This window comes from Mesoplodon mirus (assembly GCF_964341445.2).
Source record: "Mesoplodon mirus genome assembly, chromosome: 5".
NCBI lineage: Eukaryota > Metazoa > Chordata > Mammalia > Artiodactyla > Ziphiidae > Mesoplodon > Mesoplodon mirus.
Genome location: NC_138980.1, coordinates 58,729,195 through 58,751,148, shown reverse-complemented (window position 1 = coordinate 58,751,148; position 21,954 = coordinate 58,729,195). Strand labels below are relative to the sequence as shown.

Sequence of the window (21,954 nt, the reverse complement as noted above, 5' to 3'; positions counted from 1 at the left end):
TACCAGGAAAAAAAGCCACTGAGAGGGAATTCACTTAAAATAGACACCAAAAACTCCAAATAATTCCCAAGAATGAGGTTTAATTGGGACTTCACCTTGAGAAAAAAATGAAACGAGAGTTCAGGAAAATATATTTTAACAGAACTTCAGTTATAATTTCAACCTCATGCTTAATCTTAGGACCAAAAAAGAATAAATTAAGTTGATTTGGGTGAATATAATTTCTCCAACTAAATTTCACAGTCATACAGTATGAAAGTTTTTCTTTCATATATGATTCGTGCAAAACAATCAGAAAGGGAATCATTCTGCAAAATATTCTATGCAAATCTGGCTCTTTCACTGTGTCTATGATGTCATCAGTCATTAACCGGTTGGCTGCAGCCTTGATTGGATCCTTCCTTGTAAACAGACTGGTGGGTGCTCCAAGCAGTTCCCCAATATCACTTTCCTCGATCTCATGAAATCATGAAGGTTTTGCAAGATCTGCAATTTTATTTTACAATCAAATTATATCACATGTTTGGAATAGTGGTTCTCAATCTTGGATGCATATTAGAATAACCTGGGCAACTTTCAAAAAATACCAAAGCCTGACCCCCATCTCTAGAGATTAATTGGCCCCAGCTGAGCCCTGATATGGGCATCTTCTTAAAAATTCCTGGGTGGTTCTAACATCAGACAATCAGTGAGACTGGCCTACATAGTTGTTCATGTGATATTGATGTTAAATTGAGAGAGATGTTTGAAGTAATATTATAACAGGTGGGTTCATTTGTGAATATTTTCATGTTTGAATGGTTTTTGCCTCCCTTTGCATCCTAATTATTTCAAGGACTCTGATAACATATATCCAGATAGGACCCCCATCCCCACCCCTACACCATGCTCACCTTCCTGGATCACAAGTCCCAGGTATATTGTTTCCAGGTGTTTATCATCTACTGACACGTGGATCTCTGTATCCTCCACCAGTCGGCAGTTAAGCCAGTACTTGTGGTCAAAGAGGAGATGCTCCAGACACATGGATACGTAGCCTAAGAAGTCAAACCAACAAGATTCCTCAAGGGCATGATTTCTGCCATTAGCTGATCATTAGGGTGAGCAATTTCCCTCCTGAATTTCTCCCCCAGACCTCCATCCCTAATCTGACTCCACTTAACTGGAATTAGAAGAGCATAAGAGGGGTAGCTAGAAAATTTCTAAAATGAACTGATTCTTCTCAGCATCTGTTGGGAAGTACAAATCATTTTTTTTTTTTTTTTTTTTTTGCGGTATGCGGGCCTCTCACTGTTGTGGCCTCCCCCGTTGCGGAGCACAGGCTCCGGACGCGCAGGCCCAGCGGCCATGGCTCACGGGCCCAGCCGCTCCGCGGCATATGGGATCCTCCCAGACCGGGGCACGAACCCGTATCCCCTGCATCGGCAGGCGGACTCTCAACCACTGCGCCACCAGGGAGGCCCCTCATTTTTAAATGATATTTATTTTCAACATATTATGGGTCTCCATAAATGCAGAATGAGATTATCAAACCGAGTTACTTTTTTATAATTCATTCAGGGAGGCATCTCCAAGATTACAATGTTGACACTGGGAGTTCCTAGTTCCCCCTTAAAGTTCTCCCAACCAAATTCGAATTCTTGTACCCCTGATGATGCAGTGGCTGGGGAGGTTATCCGTGGCCCACAAATAAGTCAGGATTTACTTCAACATCCCTCTGACCCTGCCCCTCCCCCCATGCCCAGTAAGATCTCACTTGTTAAAACCAGACTAAAGGGCTTCCCTGGTGGCGCAGTGGTTGAGAGTCCGCCTGCCGGTGCAGGGGACACGGGTTCGTGCCCCAGTCTGGGAAGATTCCACATGCTGCGGAGCGGCTAGGCCCGTGAGCCATGGCTGCTGAGCCTGTGCGTCTGGAGCCTGTGCTCCGCAACGGGAGAGGCCACAACAGTGAGAGGCCTGTGTACCCCCCCCCAAAAAAAAACAGACTAAAAACTGTGCAAACTGCAAAACTGCAACAATTATGGATAGTATTTTACACATTCCCATAAATTTAAATTATTTGTATGAAAATTTTGCTTCCTTCTAGACTTCCTCACTTTCTTAAGATGCAGAACCTGTCTCTTTCCACTCTCCGTTGTGCTGATTTAGGCCCTGTGTATCTTCTATAATGGTGCTTCTCATACTTTAATGTACACACAAATCACCTGGGGACCTTATTAAAATACAAATGCTGGTTCAGTAGGTCTGGGTGCGGCCTAGGATTCCATGTTTCTAACAAGCCCCAAGTGATGCTGATGCTGCTGGTCCATGGACCACACTTTGAATAACAAGGATCTCTAATGGTCACGGAAGGAGATGTGTTGAATGGAGAGCAGAAAAATCACCATGACTACAAGAGGAGAACTTATACCTTCTAGCCAAGAGCCATCTTGACCCTCCACCCCTACACAAAATCGCTTCCTGTGTAAGTCTGCATGGAGCCCAGCATTTTCTGAGATGTAAAACATGCGTCAATTCAAGTGGCCTCCCTTGCTTTGCTTGGTTTTGCTTTGCAATTGTAACTTTCCTATCATGAGTTATTCTCCATGGAGAGGGTAGGTAAACTGTTTCCCACCACATCGGTACTGCTGCTGTGCCCCAGTATCCTTCTTTACCTTGTAGAAAACCCTGCATCCCGAGGCCCCTTTAGCAGATAAGTTCCCCATATCTTTCTTTGACTTTTCCAAAAACATGGAACATGGATCTGGAACTTTTGAACAGCTACTTAGATCCTACTAGAGGCTGGTTTCTTTTCTTTTTTTTTTTTTTTCTTTAACCATCAATTTCTAATCTAGCTCTACTTTGAATCTAGTAGATGATCAATAACTGTTTGCCATATACCCTGAGAAAACCATAATTCAAAAAGAGACATGTACCAAAATGTTCATTGCAGCTCTATTCACAATAGCCCGGAGCTGGAAACAACCTAAGTGTCCATCATCGGATGAATGGATAAAGAAGATGTGGCACATATATACAATGGAATATTACTCAGCCATAAAAAGAAACGAAACTGAGCTATTTGTAATGAGGTGGATAGACCTAGAGTCTGTCATACAGAGTGAAGTAAGTCAGAAAGAGAAAGACAAATACCGTATGCTAACACATATATATGGAATTTAAAAAAAAAATGTCATGAAGAACCTAGGGGTAAAACGGGAATAAAGACACAGACCTACTTGAGAATGGACTTGAGGATATGGGGAGGGGGGAGGGTAAGCTGTGACAAAGCGAAAGAGAGGCATGGACATATATACACTACCAAACGTAAGGTAGATAGATAGTGGGAAGCAGCCGCAGAGCACAGGGAGATCAGCTCGGTGCTTTGTGACCGCCTGGAGGGGTGGGATGGGGAGGGTGGGAGGGAGGGAGATGCATGAGGGAAGGGATGTGGGAACAGATGTATATGTATGACTGATTCACTTTGTTATAAAGCAGAAACTAATAAAAAAATAAATAAATAAATAACTGTTTGCCAGTTTTAATTGATTATCTAATACTCTCTTCCTGAAACAAAGAAGTGCTGCATGTGACATTTTAGAGCAATATTTGCTTTAGATTTAGTTCCAGGCAGTTTGTGATATTTCAAAGGTTAACCATCCATGCTAGACTCTACTGCTTTTAATTATCAGAGCCAGACCAATTCCTTAATGTCAAGCTCTGCAAACTGGCTGAACTGAGAAGCAGGTGCTCCTTTACCTGCCTGCTCCATGTCATACCTAAGTTCAGGTAGGTGGAGAACTTCCAGATTTCCTCCATGGTCTTGAAGGTAATGAGGAACTGGGCCTTCTGGGACTGGATACACACCAACCTGGCTGAGAGGTCCTGAGTAAAAAGAACAGTGAGTCAGCCTGGGATGACAAAAGCGTCCTGTGAACAAGCTCACGTATATACAACATGCTGTGTATGAACTTCTTTTTTTGAGATATAATTGACATATAACATCATATTAGTTTTTAGTGTATAACATAATGATTTAACATTATGTATATATTTTGACATGATGGCCACAATAAGTTTAGTTAACATCCACCACATCACATAATTACAGATTCTTTTTTTCTTGTGATGAGAACTTTTAAGATCTATTCTCTTAGCAACTTTCAAATATACAACACAGTATTGTTAACTACAGTCACCACGCTGTATATTACATCCCCAGGACTTTTTTATCTTATAACCGGAAGTTTGTACCTTTTGACCACTTTCACCAATTTTGGCATAGATTTTTTACATCACCAAAAAAAAAAAAAAAAGGAAATAACCTAAATGTTCATCAATAGGAGACTGGTTAAAATGAATTATGGTTCATCCATACAATGGAATATTATGATATTATGCATCCATAAAAAAGAATAAAGAAGCTCTTTGTGTATTGATACAGGCTCCAAATATACACTGCTGAATGAAACAACAGCAGAAACAAAAAGGAAACAGAGTACAGAACTGTGTGCAGAGAATGTTATCTTTTGTGTTAAAAAAAAAAAGTATGTGTGAGAGGGTGGAGAATGAATCACAGAAGGCACCTTGGAAGCAAATCTGATTGTGAATCTATGTTTAATAATTATTTTTACAAAGCTAGCAAACAGAAAAACCAAACCACACAAAAATAAAAAGTATCCATAATCCCTCCTCCTAGAGATCATCAATGTTAACAACTTTGTGTATTAACTTTGAATCTTTTTTCTGTACATGAGTTTCTATGTAACTATTTTTATATAAATAGAATCACATTACTAAGTTGTTTTGTAATCGTTCGTCCCTAAACAATGTTTTGTGAACCATCTCCCATGTCATTAAATAATCTACGTTATTTTTTATGGTTACATATGCTGTTGTCACATTAACATAATTAATTCTTAATGTTTTCTTATGGCTAGACATTTGAGTTGTTTTAATTTTTTAACATCCTAAACAGTATTGTGATAAACATCCCATATCTAAATCTTTGTATGCACCCTTGATTGTTTTGACACAAGTGATTCCAAGAAGTGTTAATTGGGAATGCACATTTTCAATCCTAAAATGCAGGCGCCAAACTACCCTCCAGAAAGGTTGTACCAGTTTACACACTCACAAGCAGAGCAAGAAGAGACCTGTAACACCCACTCCCCCACCCCCTTTTTAAATACCTGAATAAAAAGGCCTGAATCACTGCCTAGACTTGGTTTTCCCATAAAATCTTTTCTGCTTGTCCAAGCATCTGGACTTGACTATAACAAGTCATGATCAGAACGTCCCTCCCCCTCCAGGCCAGTCCTACCACCAGTGATCAACCCCTGGATCTCTGTCCTGAGGGAATCCTGGAGAAAGAAGAAGAGGACAGAAGGATCCAAGAAAAAGCCCCTACTTCAGCAAAGTCAGAACTCTGGGGTTCTCCCATACCAGGCCCCAGGAGGCCCCGGATCCTTGGAGGATGTAGATCCTGGTAGTCAGGGAAGAGGGTCCTAAGTAAAAACCAATTTACAAGGAATTTACTACATGCCAGGCTCTTCTTCAAAAGTTTGATGAGCAATGCCTCATTTAACTTTTACAATAACCCTATGAAAGAGTGTAATTATAGGAGTTAACCCATTCTAAGATGCACTTTTATCACATTTCACCATTTCTGAAATAAAAGTGTGGCATCATAAATAATTGGCAGCATTTATTTTCTTTCTTAAAATAGTGTGTTTATAATCAAATGGCACCTCACATTTAATAGAAAATGGCATTGTCCCTGTTTTATACTCAAGGATGCCAGGGTGCAGACAGGGTAAGTCAAGAGAGCTGTGACGCCCAAACTGGATCTCAGATCCAACTGACTCCAGGCCTCAGCTTTGGCCCACAAGCCTGCCCACTCAAGACTCAGCCCAGCAGGCCAGTTTGCACAACCAAACCTAGCTCTTGCCTGTGTCAAAAGAGACTCAAATTAAAAGAAACTCTATGGTGCCTGTTAGTAGCTAATGCCTCCAAGTTCCTGAATTCTGGAGATTTAAAAACAAAACGACTCTGCTATTTATAACATACCTATTTCTGGAGCACATCCCACCACCCAAGCACAACACCAAGCTCTCTACAGATACTATCTCATTTACTCCTCCCAACAAACCAAACACTGTATTTTTTGTTACATGACAGATTAATAGAGTTTCTCTTTTTAATTTGTATCAATTCATACAGAAACTGTAAAATAACTAGAACATACTAGTTTATTATATAAAGCAATGTTCTCTTTCCCCCATCTCTAGTTGCAGCAAATTTTAAACATTCCTGACTTTAGTTCTCCTAGTAAGTACCTCCTAAAGTATAAATAATTTAGTCATACCCTTCTTCCCTGGTTTAGCACTTAAAGATATTATCTACCTACTACGAAAGATGAGAAATTGGTTTTTTTATTGCCTTTTCCTCCTCTCATTCTAATATTTATAGCTATTAAGTTTTGATTAGCAATTTTGGTACTTAAAAAAAGTACACTTACCAGTGGTTACCAGTGGCTGAGGAAAGGGGATAGAGGGGAGTTATTGTTTAGTGGGTACAGTGTTTTAGTCTGGTATGATGAGAAATTCTGGAATGGACAGTGGTGATGGTTACACAATAATGTGAATGCATTTAATATCACTGACTTGTTTAGTAAAATTAAAACTGAAAATGTTATGTATATTTTATCACCATTTTAAAAAGTCAAATTCACCACATTTTTTTAAAAGTATACTTTATGAGGTAGGTATTATAACGATTCCCATTCTACAAAGGTTAAGTAACTTGCTGAAGGTCAAAAAATTAATAGTGGCAGATTTTAAATGAACTCTTCTCTGACTCTGACTCCAAGGCTTGACCCATTCCTGCTGAGCAGAGAATGTGTACATTTTTGTTCATTCAGTCAGTCAGATGTTTTCTTGAGGGCCGACTTTGTTCCTAGCACTGTCCTAGGTGTTGGACAGACACAAGGTGGACACAAGGTTGCACTGCTCTGCGAAGCTCACCTTAAACAATGCACGCACCTCCTGGTCCTCATTCTCCAGAGCCCAGAGCCGCCTCCTGGCTGCTTCTTGCAAGGGGCCATTTACACACCTCCTGGAGCGGCTCTTCACACTGAAGGAGAGCGTCAGATCTTAAAGAGAACAGAGTGAAAAAGATCAGGATGGAAATGCAGAAACAGGGAAGAAAGAATTAGATAACCCCCAATGTTTCCCACACCCAACCCCCAAATTGATGTTCTCATCAGAGATTACAAGTGATCTTAACAATTCTCTGAGCACATTCTTTAAACTTTCCTCCCCCAGAAGAAAAAATGCTGAAGCCCAGAATGTTCTGGAATCACAGGAGTTGCTGCAGTTGGGTTGGTTATTTCTGTTTGTACAGAGTATATTCCTGCTCTGCCTGGCACTGAGGGAACAGTGCCACACAGAACCAGCTAGAACATACATTTCCTCCTGTGGATGATTTGTGAAAGTTTCCAAAGAATACTAATTTATCCATATTTATGGAACTATATTTATATGTCAAATTTATCATATGTAATAGATATTAATACTACATGCATTATACATATACACATGCATTTCCTCTAACCTTCTTCTTTCTGATTATGCATTTGTTGTTTGTCAGGGTAAGTGGCTAATATATTAAAGTCTATCTTTAATATCTTCAAAATGCACATTCATTCAATACTGTGAACTGAGGCTGTTTTAGGTGCTGAGATACAGCAGGAAACAAAATAGACAAGGTCCCGTTCTCATGGAGCTTGTATTCTTGGCAAGTAACCAATTCCATGAACACAGTAATTTCAGATGGAGAAAAGTGCTATGAATAAAAAAAAATGTTAATAGGGTAAAGAGACAGAGTGATGGAGCTGTTGGAGAGTGGACAGTGTTGCTGGGAAAGGCCACACTGACGAGGTTCATCTTATAACTGCACTTTGCCATGTGTCTTCTTCAGACAATAAGTAGCAATCGCATTAATAATTATCAAACACAGTGAACCTTCAAGGCAGCAACTAGATAGGCACAGAGGTCTGTCTTCTAGCCCTAACCTGCCAGGGCTTTTGCAAATTCCTGAGCACGTTAGAGATGGCCCCTGTCATGCTAGCCTGAGAACACAGGCAGCCTGCATTTCTGTCTTCCTGTCTAACCAAGAAGTTGTGGAAATGCTGTGGCTGCAGGCCAGCTCTGATACGACATGCCCAGCTGACCTGACATCGCTGAGAGCTTCGGGTGGATGTTTGTTCCACTCCGTTCCTCCCTGGCCTGTGTTCTAATCTCATGCAAGCCCTCCATCTGCCACAGTCCAGGTCCAACATCCGTCTGGTAGCCTCACTGACCACTGATCTCTAGGAGGAGGTAAAGCCCAGGGTGGAGGAGTCACACAGACGTGGACTCGAGGCTCAGCTCTGCCTTTGTTAACTGAACCACCCTCAGCAGTTAATTACCTCTCTATGCTTGACTTTTCTAATTAATAAGATGGCTTTTAGAGTACTAACCCACAGGGTTAAATGAGATTATGTGCATAAAGCATTTTGTTCAGTGCTGGGTGCATACTAAATGTTCAATACACACGAGCATTAACTTTTGCTCCTTGCAACCCCCCACCCCAGTGCTCCAGCAGTTACTGCTCGAGGCCCCCATCTTGTTACAATGTAATTAACCTTGACACTAATTGATTCTGTGATTTCTGTTCACCAAACCTCCTGTCCTTTCAAAGCCTGATTTAAACTTCCCTAAAGAATCTTCCTGGGAAAAGCTCCTGGTAAGTGACGGCCCCTTCAATGTGACCCTCCTTGCCATGTACTTGAATCCATGGTTATAGAACTCAAAAGACCTGGATTTAAATAAGCAAACTGCTTGTGGATCTCAACCAACGAGAGCTGATACTCAGAGCAGCATCTCTGCGCCACTGTGGGATCCTACAGTGCCCTCTTTGGATAGGGGAATAAATCAAGTTCACTCTAGTCTTAGTGTGAAGTGCATTTTGTCATTTTTTTAATCCTCCTGAAAACCGGTGGTTTAGTTATGATAATGTATCTGACTGATTCTGTCTGGGACTCTTCCTCATAAAGAAGAGGGTGGCAGTTGGAGCTGAGTCTCCCCTTCTCACCCTATGACCTTCCTGGAAACAGCATCATGGCAGAAAATGCTGAAAGACGGACAAGTTCAGGTGGTTAAGTTTCATCTACATGTACTCTTTGTTCACTTGCCTTCATGCACTGATAAGACAAAATGCTGACTCCACTGTGTTCATGAGACAACAGATGGTGGGTGATTCAGCTTTTTCAGGGATGGCCCAAGCTGACAGACAGATAAGCAGACTGACGCAACACCAAAAAACAGAGGGCAAGGTTTTTCTCATTGTCAACCAAGAAGTCTGACAGAATTTGAAATTGGGAAAAGAAAGAATCTGGCATGACATTACACTGTTTACATAGTGTATATCCTTCAAAACATTCATAATGCAAATCTTTTTTCACAAATCTCGATTTTGTATGCTGGATAAAAGTACATGTTTGGGAGGCAATGCAACACCCTGGTTACAAACAAGGATCAGGGATTGAATGCTTTTCTCATCACGTATTAACTGTGCAGCACTAGGGAAGTCACCTCCCTCTCTGAGTCCCTGTTTGCCACCTTTGAAATGCAGAGTGTGGTGCCACCTTCTAGAGGTGAGCATGTGAGGATGAGAAGTAGATGCAGGGATGACTTAGCATGTGCTTGGCATGTGATTTGCCCTCAAAAGTGGTCCCTGTTACTGGATAACAGAAACTGTATCTTCTACAGGTTTATCCTCAGTTTCCAGTACAAGGTTCAGCCCAGGTGTAGCTCTCTCTCTGAGGATGGTTCTCTCTTTGCTTCACTGAAGTCTCTTAAGGGGAACACTGTGAAAGATATGTATTGAGTAAAAGATTTTTTCCACTTTAATTTCCACTTTAATTTCAAAATCTTTTTCTCCTTCTGAAAGATTCAGACAGACATCCTTCTGCTCAGCCAATCTCACCCCACATACTCAACCCTTTATTCACTTATTTATTTAACCAACTCTGTATAAGGTACTGTTTTGGTAGTATACAGGATACAAACATGACCCCCACGGACCTATTCAATTATTCATGTATTTATTTACCAAACATTTTTTGAGCACCAATTATGTACAAAAAACTCTTTTAGGTACAATGTAGAATACTTAATTATTCAAAAAATTACCCCTGCCCTTCAGCACCTTAAAATCTATTTGATGATATACTTTATTTAATACAGCAAATATGTATGGAGCTCCTAATATGTGCCAGATTGTGAAGAACTCTGAGTGTTAGCTTGAGACGGCTTAGCTTAATCTTACAGGCAATGGAGAGCATTGGAAGATTTGTGAGCATGTGAATATCATAGTCAAGGTCATGCTTACAAAGATCTATTTGATGGTGGTGCCTAGAAATGATCAGAGGGAGGGAGTTTGCAGATGGGACTGATAAGGGGATTACTGTAATATTCAACATGGAAAATATTTTTTAACTAGGTTTTGTCTTTGGGGTTTAGATACCTGGAGTCATATTCTGTGGCAGGAAACATTTTTCCTTGTTTTCAGATGAGGATATAATCTCACTGGATATGGTTGGATCCTTGGAAGAAGTTTCTTTACCTGGAGGAGATCAAATGTAAGATCATTTGCAAGAATATAAGAAAGCTATAGGCAAGGATTGCAAGTCTTTATCAAGTGATCATTTTTTTCTCCAGGGCTGGTGGCCTAGAAGAACTCTAATTGTTATCACCATTGCCTAATAATTATTTAGTATTCAACTAAAGCATACTGTCTCAATCCTACAGCAGCCTGGGTGTCCCCACTTTATTTAAAAAAAAAATTTCCCACCTACAGGTCAGACTGAGTCCCATGGCCTAGTATACTGAACGTGCTCAATCTATGCTGAGCCTACAAGGTCATTATAGATCTGACTACAGCAAGGTGGATAACGGAAGTGCTGGAGCAGGGCAAGTGAGAATAGCATCATAAGGGAGGTGGCTGGGGCATGGCTGTAATGGCCCTGAAATGTATGATTGTCCCCAGACTGCCCTTCTGTCTGCCCACTACACAGAGTCCTGTATGGGACTTCTTTCCTCCCCAGCTCTCTAAAGTGTTCCTGTCTTTGCAGCTGTAAAACTGGAGTGAAAAGGAGAGGAAAGAAAATCATAGCATAGACTACGGTTAAGGAGGAGGCTATTTTGATGGCATGGGGTTGAAAAGAGAAGCATAAGACAGCAGGTAAAAATGAATAGAAGGGAAATTCACAAATATTGATATGGGATGTGGGCCTCCTTCATGGTATCCTCAAAATACAACAAGCGAACTCAAGTCCTTAACACATTACTGTTGGTTACTCTGTTCTTTTGAACATGCCACTGCTCAAGGACTCCACCATGGGGTCAGAAGATTATAAGCATTACCTGATACTGGAAATAGGGATCAGGAATTTTGGCTCAACCACCATTTGTCAGTCATTCATCTAATCCATCCAGCTTCTTCAATTGTAAAATGTTGGTGGATCAAACTCAAGCAGACCTACCACGTTTGCATTCTGGACCTGTGTTTCTGTTGATGCAGCCCAAGAGTGATAAGAGATGAAGTAATCATGCTCCATCCAATCACTGATGGTTAATGCTGAACCCAAATCCTCAAATTGCTGCCAGAAGCCTTTGCCTTCTTCTGTGCCTATACAGTGGGACTTTGAGACCCGAGCTGAGGATCATCCATGTCTTCATAGCAGGAACAGTTAGCACTTTTTTGGGTAATGAACAGGGAATGAAATGGATTTTGGCTTGAATGGGCTGAGGGACAGGCCCATTAGCTCACAGCTCTTCATCTAGCAAATCTTGTTAGGGGTCAGTGCTGAAAGTTAGGCAGCTTAGCTAGAAAGCTGGCAGTAATGAGCCATAGTCTAGCAGGATCATTTTGTCGTTCTGCCTCCAGGAACCAGAAGTAATTATAGCAAAAAGGCTCTGGCTTGGGAATCATGAGATATGAGTTTGCACAAATCAGGTTCTCTGATACATTAGTTAGGTAACATTGGTCAAGATATTTCATCCGTCCATTTTTTGAGATTTCACATTTCCCAGTCATAAATGAGGGCTTGATCTAAATTAGTGCTTCTCAACCCTGGCTGCCTATTCAAATCCCCCAGGATGCTTTTTAAAAATATCAGTGCCTAGGCCTCATCTCCAGAAATGCTGATTTACATCGTTCATAGTGCTGCCCAATCATGGGTATTTTTCTTTTTTTCTTCCCCCCCTCCCCTGAAGAGCGGCACGTGGCCTCACGGCGGGGCCAGCACACCACTCACTGGAAGGCGAGGGGTTCTGCCCACGCACGCTGCGGGGGCTACCGTGCGCTTTGGAGGGGCGGCGGCAGGGAGGTCCGGCGCCCCAACGCTCCCTCTCGGGTCGCTAGAGAAGGCTTTCCCACCCAGGGCGCGTCGTCCCCCAATCCCCCACCCATCGTCTCCCCATCAGGCCCACGGACGCACTTCGGGAGATGCCAGTTCTCGGCTGGGGTGGGGGTGGGGGTCTGCGGTTGGGTAAGCATGGGGTCAACATGAGCGTTCACGGTCAGGGGAGGGCAACGCCTGTGAAGCCTCGGGCTCCTGCGTTTGCCTAACCAGGGGGCTTGCCTGAACCCCCCTTCGCATCACCCGGCCCGTCACGATAGCTCACACTCCCGCGTGCAACCCCGGCGAAGGGGGAACACACGGCCAAGTCAGTCCCCCTGCACATATGAGGACGACCCCCACAAGGCACCTGCCCCTACGAAGGACACCGGTGTGCCTCCCTTATCACCAGGACTCCCCAAGAGAGCTGCTCACCAGACTCACCACCACAGGAGGGACCCGAGGGGCTCGCTGAGAACCGGAAGCGACACCACCTGAGGGACGCCTGGAGCCAGCCAGAAGCACCTCAGGGAGTAGGCGGGACGCTCAAGCACCGACGCGGGGGCGTGGTGAGCTGTGGGACGCCTCGCGAGACCCTCCGAGAAGGCGAGGCTAGAGTGTCGGCTGCGGGAGCGGAGCCGGCGCCTGCCGTGAGGCAGGGGTCAGGAGACCGAGGTCCAGCGGGGATTCCGCACCTCTGCCTTACACACACCACCAGCAGGCGGGGAGGAGAGGCAAGGGGCCGGGGCCTAACGAGAAGAGCGGTCCTGTTCGCCATGAACGTCTGTCCCTCGCCAGGTGCGACTTGGGCCCGGCCGGGAAGAGATAGACATCACCACATAGATACAGGTATTTTTCTTAAGTTCCCCAAATGCTTCTGATTTAAGCCAGTATTAAGAACCATACATCTGGTGCGATGAATTGGGAGATTGGGATTGACATGTATACACTGATGTGTATACAGTGGATGACTAATCAGAACCTGCTATATAAAAAATAAATAAAATTCAAAAATAAAAAAAAAAGAACCATACATCTACATAAAGTTTTCACACTTTAATGAATGTATGAATCACCTGGGGCTATTGATAAATTGCAGATTCTGCCTCAGTAGCTGGAAGCCTGAGGTTCTTCGTTTCTAATGTGCTCCCAGTTGACCATCCTGCTGGTCCCAGGATCACACTTGGAGTGGCAGCCTGCTTCCTTACACTAGGACAGAGTTTGAAAACTGGTATACCAGAGGCCACAGGCCACAGAAAACCCACAAACATTTTTCTTTTTTCTTATCTTTTTTTCCCCCTGCACAGTGAATTTTTTTTAAAAAAAACAGGAGAAAAACAGATTTTATTTAACGTACGTTTTATATAACGTGAAAGTCCACATGAGGAAATGAAGATCTAAAGAAGGGGAAAAACCTAAAGGATTTTATACTAGGTTGAACAAACACAAGCAACTGAGGAAAAGTAACTAAGATATTGGGAAAGGCTAAAGGAATTTAAGAATTATTTTAACAAGCTGTTGGGGTTTTTTTTTTTTAACATCTTTATTGGAGTATAAATGCTTTACAATGGTGCATTAGTTTCTGCTACTGCACAGTGAATTTTTAAGGTTTAAATTGCTCTACATCATTTAGAAATCAGGATGTTTTACATAACCCAGATGCTTGGCTTTGCTTTGAAAACTGGAAGAACTATGGTCTGGGACCCTCATGCTTATCTGGCAACAGTCAGCTGGGACTGAGCGGTCTCTGCCACCAGTATGGGGCATTTGTCCTCTGGCCATCACGGTCCCCAAACTGCCAGCTCACGTATTTATACCCAGCCCTGGCAAACTTTGTGAGTCTGTCCCTGTTGTAAGGCTCCATGAGAAGAGACAATGGCCTGAGAACCATGAGGGCCTGTGGCATGAGCCTGCCTTGAAGAAGGAAGTTCATGATGGTGACCCTGGTTTGGGGGAGAGGGTAGGGCGCACAGCTCTTAAAGGACACGTGAGGTTTAGAGCAGAAAATCGCAGTTTTGCAGAATGTGATTTGTGGATAGTCTGCGTCAGAATTATTTAGTTGCTTGTTTTTTAAAAGATACCTGTAACAAAAAAAACTTGGGAGTACAAGATAGAAGAGTATCTGCATGACTTGGGGTAGCCAGCAATTTCCTAAACAGATGGAAAAATTACTACCCACAAAAGAAATAATGGGGGCTTCCCTGGTGGCGCAGTGGTTGAGAGTCCGCCTGCCGGTGCAGGGGACACGGGTTCGTGCCCCGGTCTGGGAAGATCCCACATGCCAAGGAGCGGCTGGGCCCGTGAGCCATGGCCGCTGAGCCTGTGCGTCCAGAGCCTGTGCTCCGCAACGGGAGAGGCCACAACAGTGAGAGGCCCGCGTACCGCAAAAAAAAAAGTAATAAAAAAATTTTTTTAATTAAAAAATAATTTAAAAAAAGAAATAATGGATAGATTGGAATACGGTAAGTGCCCTACATATGAACCTTCAAGTTGTGAACTTTCAAAGATGCGAACGTGCCCAGAGAAAGTATGAAGAGAGACAAGAGGAAGAAGAAGTAACTGAAGAACCAAAGAGTTTCACAATGCAGGAAACGGCAAGGGGCTTTTCTTTATTTGAGGAGGCACTGTTAGTTTTTGAGGCACAGGACCCGAACATAGAACAGTACACGAAGGTTGCACCAGCTGTTTAGAATGCAATCCAGTGGTACCGTGTCATCTAGGATGAGAAAAGAAGAGCTACTACCCAGACATCACTGGATCATTTTTTCAAGAGTGTAGATAGAATTGAACCCAGCAAGGAACCAGAAACTGTGCCATCAACATCAGGTGTGAGTGAAATTGCAGCTTGCCTTCTGTCTCCTATTGCTGACGATCCTTCAGCTCTACCATCTCCCACCTCCTCCCTCTCCTCCAGTAAGTAACTCTTCTTGCCTGTTCACTCAATGCCAGCCCCTGTGTGCCAGCTGTTGTAATGTACTACTGTACTTTTCAAGGTACTGTACTGTAAGATTAAAAATGGTTTCTTTATTTTTTGTGTTTGTTTTTTATGTATTATTTTTGTGAAAAGTATTATTAACCTATAACAGTACAGTACTATATAGCTGATTGTGTTAGTTGGGTACCTAGGCTAACTTTGTTGGACTTACGAACAAATTAGACTTACGAACTCGCTCTCAGGACAGAACTCATTCGTTTGTAGGAAACTTACTGTACATTAAAAGCAAAAACTTCTGTTAGTCAAAAGATGTAATTAAGAGAGCGATAAAGGTGACAGAATAGAAGAAACTATAGACTATATGTGTATTCATCAAAGAATTTAAATCCAGAATATATAAAGAATGCTAAAAATATTTAAGAAATAGATGGTTAACCCACTAGAAAAATGGGCAAAAGCCTTGAATAGGCATTTCACCAAAGATAATATCCAAACAGCCAGTAGATTTATGAAAATTTTTTCAAGTTCATCAGGGAAATGAAAATTAAAACCACAGTGGAACACCTCTACACAGATTGGCAAAAATGAAAAAAAACAGGTAAAGCCAAGTGTTTGTAAGGATACACAGCAACCAGAACTCTCATGTACTGCAAGTGTGAGAATAAATTTTGAAAATTTTCACTTTGGAAAACTGTTTGACAGTATCACTTCAAGCTGAACATATGCATAGGTACATATGCATAAGATTCAGCAGTTCCACTCCACTATTATCCCAAATAATACATACATGTCGTCACAAGAATATATCTACTAAAATACTCAGAGCAGTAGTAATTCATAACAGCCCAAACCTGGCAATGACTCAAATGTCCATCTACACTAGAATGGATAAGTAAATGATGACATATATAATTAAATACAATATACCAATGAGAAGTAATGAATTACAGCCACAGGAAGCAGCATAGTTGGATATATTCACCTTGTGAAAATTCACCAGCTGTGTACATATAATTTCATGTACAATTCTGTATGAATGATAAATTTCAATAAAAAGATGAATTTTAAAATATTCCTGGAGCCTTCTCACTTACTCCTCTGAGAATATCTAGGGGTAGAGTCTGGAGACATGTATTTTTACCTAGCACTTTGGGGATTTCTGATGTTCTCTATAGTGTGAGAATTTCTGGAGTAGAAAGAGCTAATTCACCAACTGTTTTGGGACCCATGAGCCAGAAGACAGCTTCTTGAGAAATAGTAAAGAATCTGGAGTAAAAAATCAGAGGGAGCTCTATAATGTGAAGAACAGTTGCACAGGGATTAATAATTAATTAATTAATAATTAATTAATAATTAATTAATAGTTGCACAGGGATTTACAGTTTACAGAGCTCTTTTAAACATGGAATTATATTTCAGCATGAAAGATTTGAAGACTTGAGCTGGGCCTTGAAACAGAACCAAAGACCAGGGCTTCCCTGGTGGCGCAGTGGTTGAGATTCCGCCTGCCGATGCAGGGGACACGGGTTCGTGCCCTGGTCCGGGAAGATCCCACATGCCGCGGAGCGGCTGGGCCCATGAGCCATGGCCGCTGAGCCTGCGCATCCGGAGGCTGTGCTCCGCAATGGGAGAGGCCACAACAGTGAGAGGCCCGTGTACCGCAAAAAAAAAAAAAGGAGAGGCAATAATTACAGAAAACGAATATTTGAAGGGAATAAAAGACCATTGAGTTCCACTCCTAATTTTACTGTTGAGAAACTAAGGCCCCAGAGAGGGGTAATGATTTTACCAGGATCACACAGCAAGTCAGCAATAGAGTCAGAGGCCATCCAGATCATTGGGTGCAGACCTTGCCAGTTCCACTACATAAACCCAACCTCAGAATGCTGAGATCTATGGTTTCCAACTTGGGAAATATTTCACTCACAGAAACTTGCTGGAAATGAGAATTCACTCCTATTTCTCCTCTCTCAGTCTCTCCTTGATCCCACCCATCCACCACCACTCCCAACTTTAAGAAGATAACTAAACAGTATACATTTCCCTGCATTCTTTTCTTCTCCACCCACATTTTTTTTCTTTGACCTGACAAGCATACAACCAGGAATTTTTATGATGTAAACCCACATTCTCCTTGTTGGAACAAATACCAAATTAGAATTACAGCTACATTTATCTACATGAATATATCTTAGATCATAATGTTGAGCAAAAAAAAAAAAAGGCAGTTTGCATAATGATATCATTTTAAGTTTAAAAATCTTCAAAATAAATTATTTGCAATGATACGAGTACACAAATATGTAATAAAAGCACAAAACCACTGAATTCATGAATGTGATTAGTTTGGGGGAGGGAGAGTAGGTAGTGAGATTGGGAAGAACTACCAGGGGACCCTAATTGTATGTGTAATCTTTTATTTTTTCAAAAAGTAAAAGAAAAATAAAGAAGTTCTGAAGCTAATATGACAAAAAGAAATTTGCATATTGTTCTTATAGTCTCTATTATCAGTATGTTCAAAGTACCTCACGAGTTTTTTAAAGCTCAAATGTGAAGCATCGTTTACTATTGTCAGCATTCACCCCCCCATCTCCTATAATTTTACTGATGATTCATATTTACCAAAAAGGTTGAAAGGAAAGTTACAAACAACAGCGATCAATGTAGGCAAATGTATCTCTCCCACATCCTCTGCTTAAGGGTGTAAGTCTGCCAGATGTCTTCAAGATAGTGTTGAAAGATAAAGGGGCAGTGCTAGAAGCTTTTAGACCAACAAATCTTGACATGACTTGCTCTGTGATCCTAAGTGGGCAATTGTAGTTTAACAGTGGCAAGAATTTCCAGGGGTCCAGAAGCCAGAAATAATGGCAGTTACTAGAAACCCATCCCCTGCCCACATGCAATCAGGAGATTTATGTGAGTAAGTAAGAAACATCACGGAAACAGATGCTGCAGGCAGAGTCCATGTGTGAGAATGCAGCACACCTTGGGGGTGTCAGGGACAATGTTTGTCATTGTGTCACACCAAGGCAAACCAGCTGGGCAGCTGTCCGGGGCTTAGTACTGTCAAGCCTTCTTCTTTCCTGCCTCCCTAACCCCTGAGGACTGTTGGTCCTCACTGTTTACTCCCACTGAAACAGACACAATGACTGAAGCAGCCAAAGAAGCAGGAGCACAGACTCCTACTCCAGTGGAGTAAGGAATAGGAAGAAGGGATGTGGGAGTGGTCCCTATTAGCTAACAATAAAACAGCCCACAATTACTGAGGGTTTATCAGAAGCCAGACACTGTGCTAAATCCATGAGATGAATTATCTGATTTAATCTTCACAAAAGCTCCGTGTGATAGATACTATCATTAGATTCATTTCACAGACAGGAAAACTGAGGTTCGAAGAATATGAGACTTGCCGAAAGTCACACACTATTAGGGCACTCCAGCATGTGTCTCATACTTTGTTCTATTTCTCTAGGATAAATAGGGGGAACCTAGAAGGGGCTGTTTACAACAACTGGCCTCAGACCTATAACAGCATATCATCCTCCCTAGGGAAATCCCCTGACAAGTACAGAAAACAGTTTGGGGAGATGGCATGAAAAGCCTCAGTAGAAATAAATATCAGGCTGACTCCTGGTGAAAAAGTGAATCCAGGATGCCAACCAATTCAACAGCAAAAATCTGGTGAAACAATAAGATAATTGAATGATAGTATTATAAGAACTTTGAGGATGTTTTCTTCAGTGTTGGTTGGTTGGTTGGTTGGTTGGTTTTGAGCTGCAGAATTCTTTTACATGAAATCTTGGGTTGAACAACAGGATGTCAAACAGGAGCTGAAGCTGGGTGTCAGGGACTAGGAGCAGAGCTCCCCCTAAAATACCTTCACAGGCTGAGTTAACCCCCTCGTTTTATAGATGAGAAAAGGGAGACCTAGAGAGAGAGCATGATATGCCAGGGTCATAGAGATGTGATTAATGTGCTTTGTTTTATTTATTGTGCTTAATTAACTGTGCGCCAGGTTGTTTTAACTGTTTCACATGTAGACTTAATCCCTACCACAACCCTATGAGGAAGGCATAATTATATCATAAAATCTACAGGTGAGGAAACTGAAACACAGAAAGGTTAAATAAATTGCTCAAGCCAAATCAAAGAACTAAGATCAAATCCAGACACTCTGACCTCAAAGGCCAGGTGATTAACTGTGAGGATGCCTGCCTAAGAGGAAGTAGACTGAGTCAGATCTAGAACCCAGGTCCCTGCCTTACAGACCGGTGGTCCTTCATGTTCCCACAGCCCCCATGCAACTTCTGCTCCCATGGGGTGCAATGACAACAGGGTTTAGGGGGAGGGTCTGAAAAGAATATACATCTTAGAAATCTGGAGAAGCTTTCTTCCATATTTGTTTCCTAGCTGAAGGTCATGCCTTTGTGCCAAGGGCATTTGCCTGCTTATAAAGTCTAGGGTGGCTTAGTCTGGGAGTCTTTCCCTTCTGGAGGTACCAAGGTGCCTAGGCTGAGACTTCAAGCAGAGGAAGCAGAACGTGGCTGCTTCAGATTCCCTTTAGGAACCTCTAGTGCCTTCCATGTTGTCGAGCCCAGGTCACAAGACTACAGGGGGAAGTCATCTCTTAGAGAGTAGAAGGCCTTAGCTAGAGGTTCTCCTGGGCCCCCCTCCAAGGAAACATGGCAGTGCTCCAGGAAGATACGGAATCCTAACAAGGGTTAGGAATGATTTCTTGGTGTAATGCTCTTCTGTCTCCCAAGCAAGTCCTCCCGCAAAGCCACTGATAAATGCCATACACGAGACCACAGAGCCTCACCTTGGTCTTGCTGTGAAAAGAAGTGAGGAGCTTGCATTAAGGTGACCAACAACCCCAGTTTGCCTGGGACTGTCCCAGTTTTAGCACTGAATGCATCCTGGGAAAGTCCTGGGTCCCAGTGAAACCGGCAAGGTTGGTCACCCTGTGTCAAGTCTCAGATGACTTGACAATTCTTAGAGCAACAACTCTGTGACCTCAATTTGACGTACAAAAAAAAAAAAAAAAAGAAAAAAAAATCACACTATAACAGGTAGGAGGCAGGAAACTGCCTGTTTTTCTCCAGAAACATTAACCCTGACAAAAATAGGGTTGAGTGGCTTAGGCCAAGTTTATGACCACTCCTGGGCCCCAGAGGAACTAACTGCCTGAGCTTTCTTCCTGAACTAGGGAATCTTGGGAAGAAAGGAAGGAAGGGCTTAGTCACACCCTGGGAATGGCAGCCAAAAGCAGCACTCTCTCCTCCTCTTAGAGCAAGCTCAAAGCCTCTTTCTTCAGGAAAAGTAGATGCTTCCCAGGCTTCACTCCCTTTTCACAAAGCCAGAATGACAAATACTGAGTGAGGAAGGGAGAAGAAGAAGCCAGAAAGTACAACCATCTCCCCATCTTTAGAAGAGTAGCTCCCCCAACCCAGCAGATCCCTAAGCCTTCACTGGACCCACCACCTCAGCCAAGCCACAGGCTGGGGCCCCCCAGGAAACTCACCTGGCCCCCAGGACAGACTCGGCTCCCAAGGGATGCAGAAGCAGCCACCCATGTGTGCACCATCCTCCCCGGGCCAAGGCCCCTGGGAACACCAGCCAGAGGAGCACTGGGAGGGGACAGCCTCCCAGCGGTGTCCCTCCTCCCACCTCCTCCCTGGCACACGAGGGACCGAGTCCCGCTCAATGCACAATGCAGTCTTTGATATCCTGGCTGCGGCAGCAGGCCCGGGGAGGATGGGAGGGGCAGCCCAGCCCTCAGGACCCATAGTCCTTGCACTGTCAGGCCTCTGACTGGGGAGCAGAGCTCCTCCCTGCCTCTCTACAGATTGCTTCATGCCTATCAGGCTGTGGCACATTCCACACATTCTAGGATTGAGATACACAGTTTGGTTCTTATGGGGGTGGATGGAATGGGGGGGCTGCGGGGGGAGGAGGAATCAAGGCTGCTGCTGTTCTTGCTCCCTCCCTGACTGGCTCGGCCCACACTAACTTGCCTGCTACTCGGAATGGGCTCCCCACCCATCCTCTCTGTGCAGACACCTCCCTTGGCTATCTGGGTGAAGCTGGACCTGTGGACACAGCATCTTACCTCACCCCCAGCAGCATCAGTAAACCAGTCCTGGTTCCCAAAGTCTTGGTCAGAAGGAATCCAGGAAACCTCCTGATGTAGCCCAGCATCTTACAGATAAGAGGATGGAGGACCAAGTATGTGAAGGCCACAAGTATGCACAAAAAACGGGTTACACCAGACCAAACTCTTGTCCATTTTGGATAAGGAGCAGAGCAGGGGATGCAGCTGATACACTATGGCTGAATTTCAGAAAACCTCCCATGACGTCTCCTAAAGGAGACGGAGACAGTATAGCTGAATGCCAACAATGTTAGAGGCGTGACGGATCCAACAGCCTAGCTCAAGGATCAGTAATTACTTACTGTTTCCTTAAGGCCCAAAGCAAAGGTTGGTGGTGAGTGGTCCAAAGAGTGCGGAGGTGTGGCCTAGGGAAGGCAAGGGTCCTGACTTGCAGGCTGCTTGCAGGCTGAACTTGCGATTAGTCTCACCAGCACTTTAAGGAGG

The 21,954-nt window shown here is 43.1% G+C and overlaps 1 protein-coding gene across 5 annotated transcripts in view; it reads right to left on the bottom strand.

The window, feature by feature from the left end:
* SH3TC2 (SH3 domain and tetratricopeptide repeats 2) overlaps positions 1-21,138 on the bottom strand; it is a 57,983-nt gene extending 36,845 nt beyond the window's left edge. For 3 of the 5 annotated variants that reach the window (XM_082622260.1, XM_082622259.1, XM_082622262.1), the window contains exons 1-5: positions 20,881-21,032; positions 10,549-10,647; positions 7,005-7,132; positions 3,759-3,864; positions 894-1,037 (exon numbers count right to left, since the gene is read on the bottom strand). In XM_082622260.1, coding sequence (XP_082478386.1) covers positions 894-1,037; positions 3,759-3,864; positions 7,005-7,132; positions 10,549-10,647; positions 20,881-20,932 — 529 coding nt within the window. In that variant the 5' untranslated portion in view covers positions 20,933-21,032. Of the gene's footprint in view, positions 1-893; positions 1,038-3,758; positions 3,865-7,004; positions 7,133-10,548; positions 10,648-20,880 lie in introns of those variants that run through there. The other 2 variants (XM_082622258.1, XM_082622261.1) reach the window with 2 other exon arrangements.
* Between the last annotated feature and the right edge of the window lie 816 nt (positions 21,139-21,954).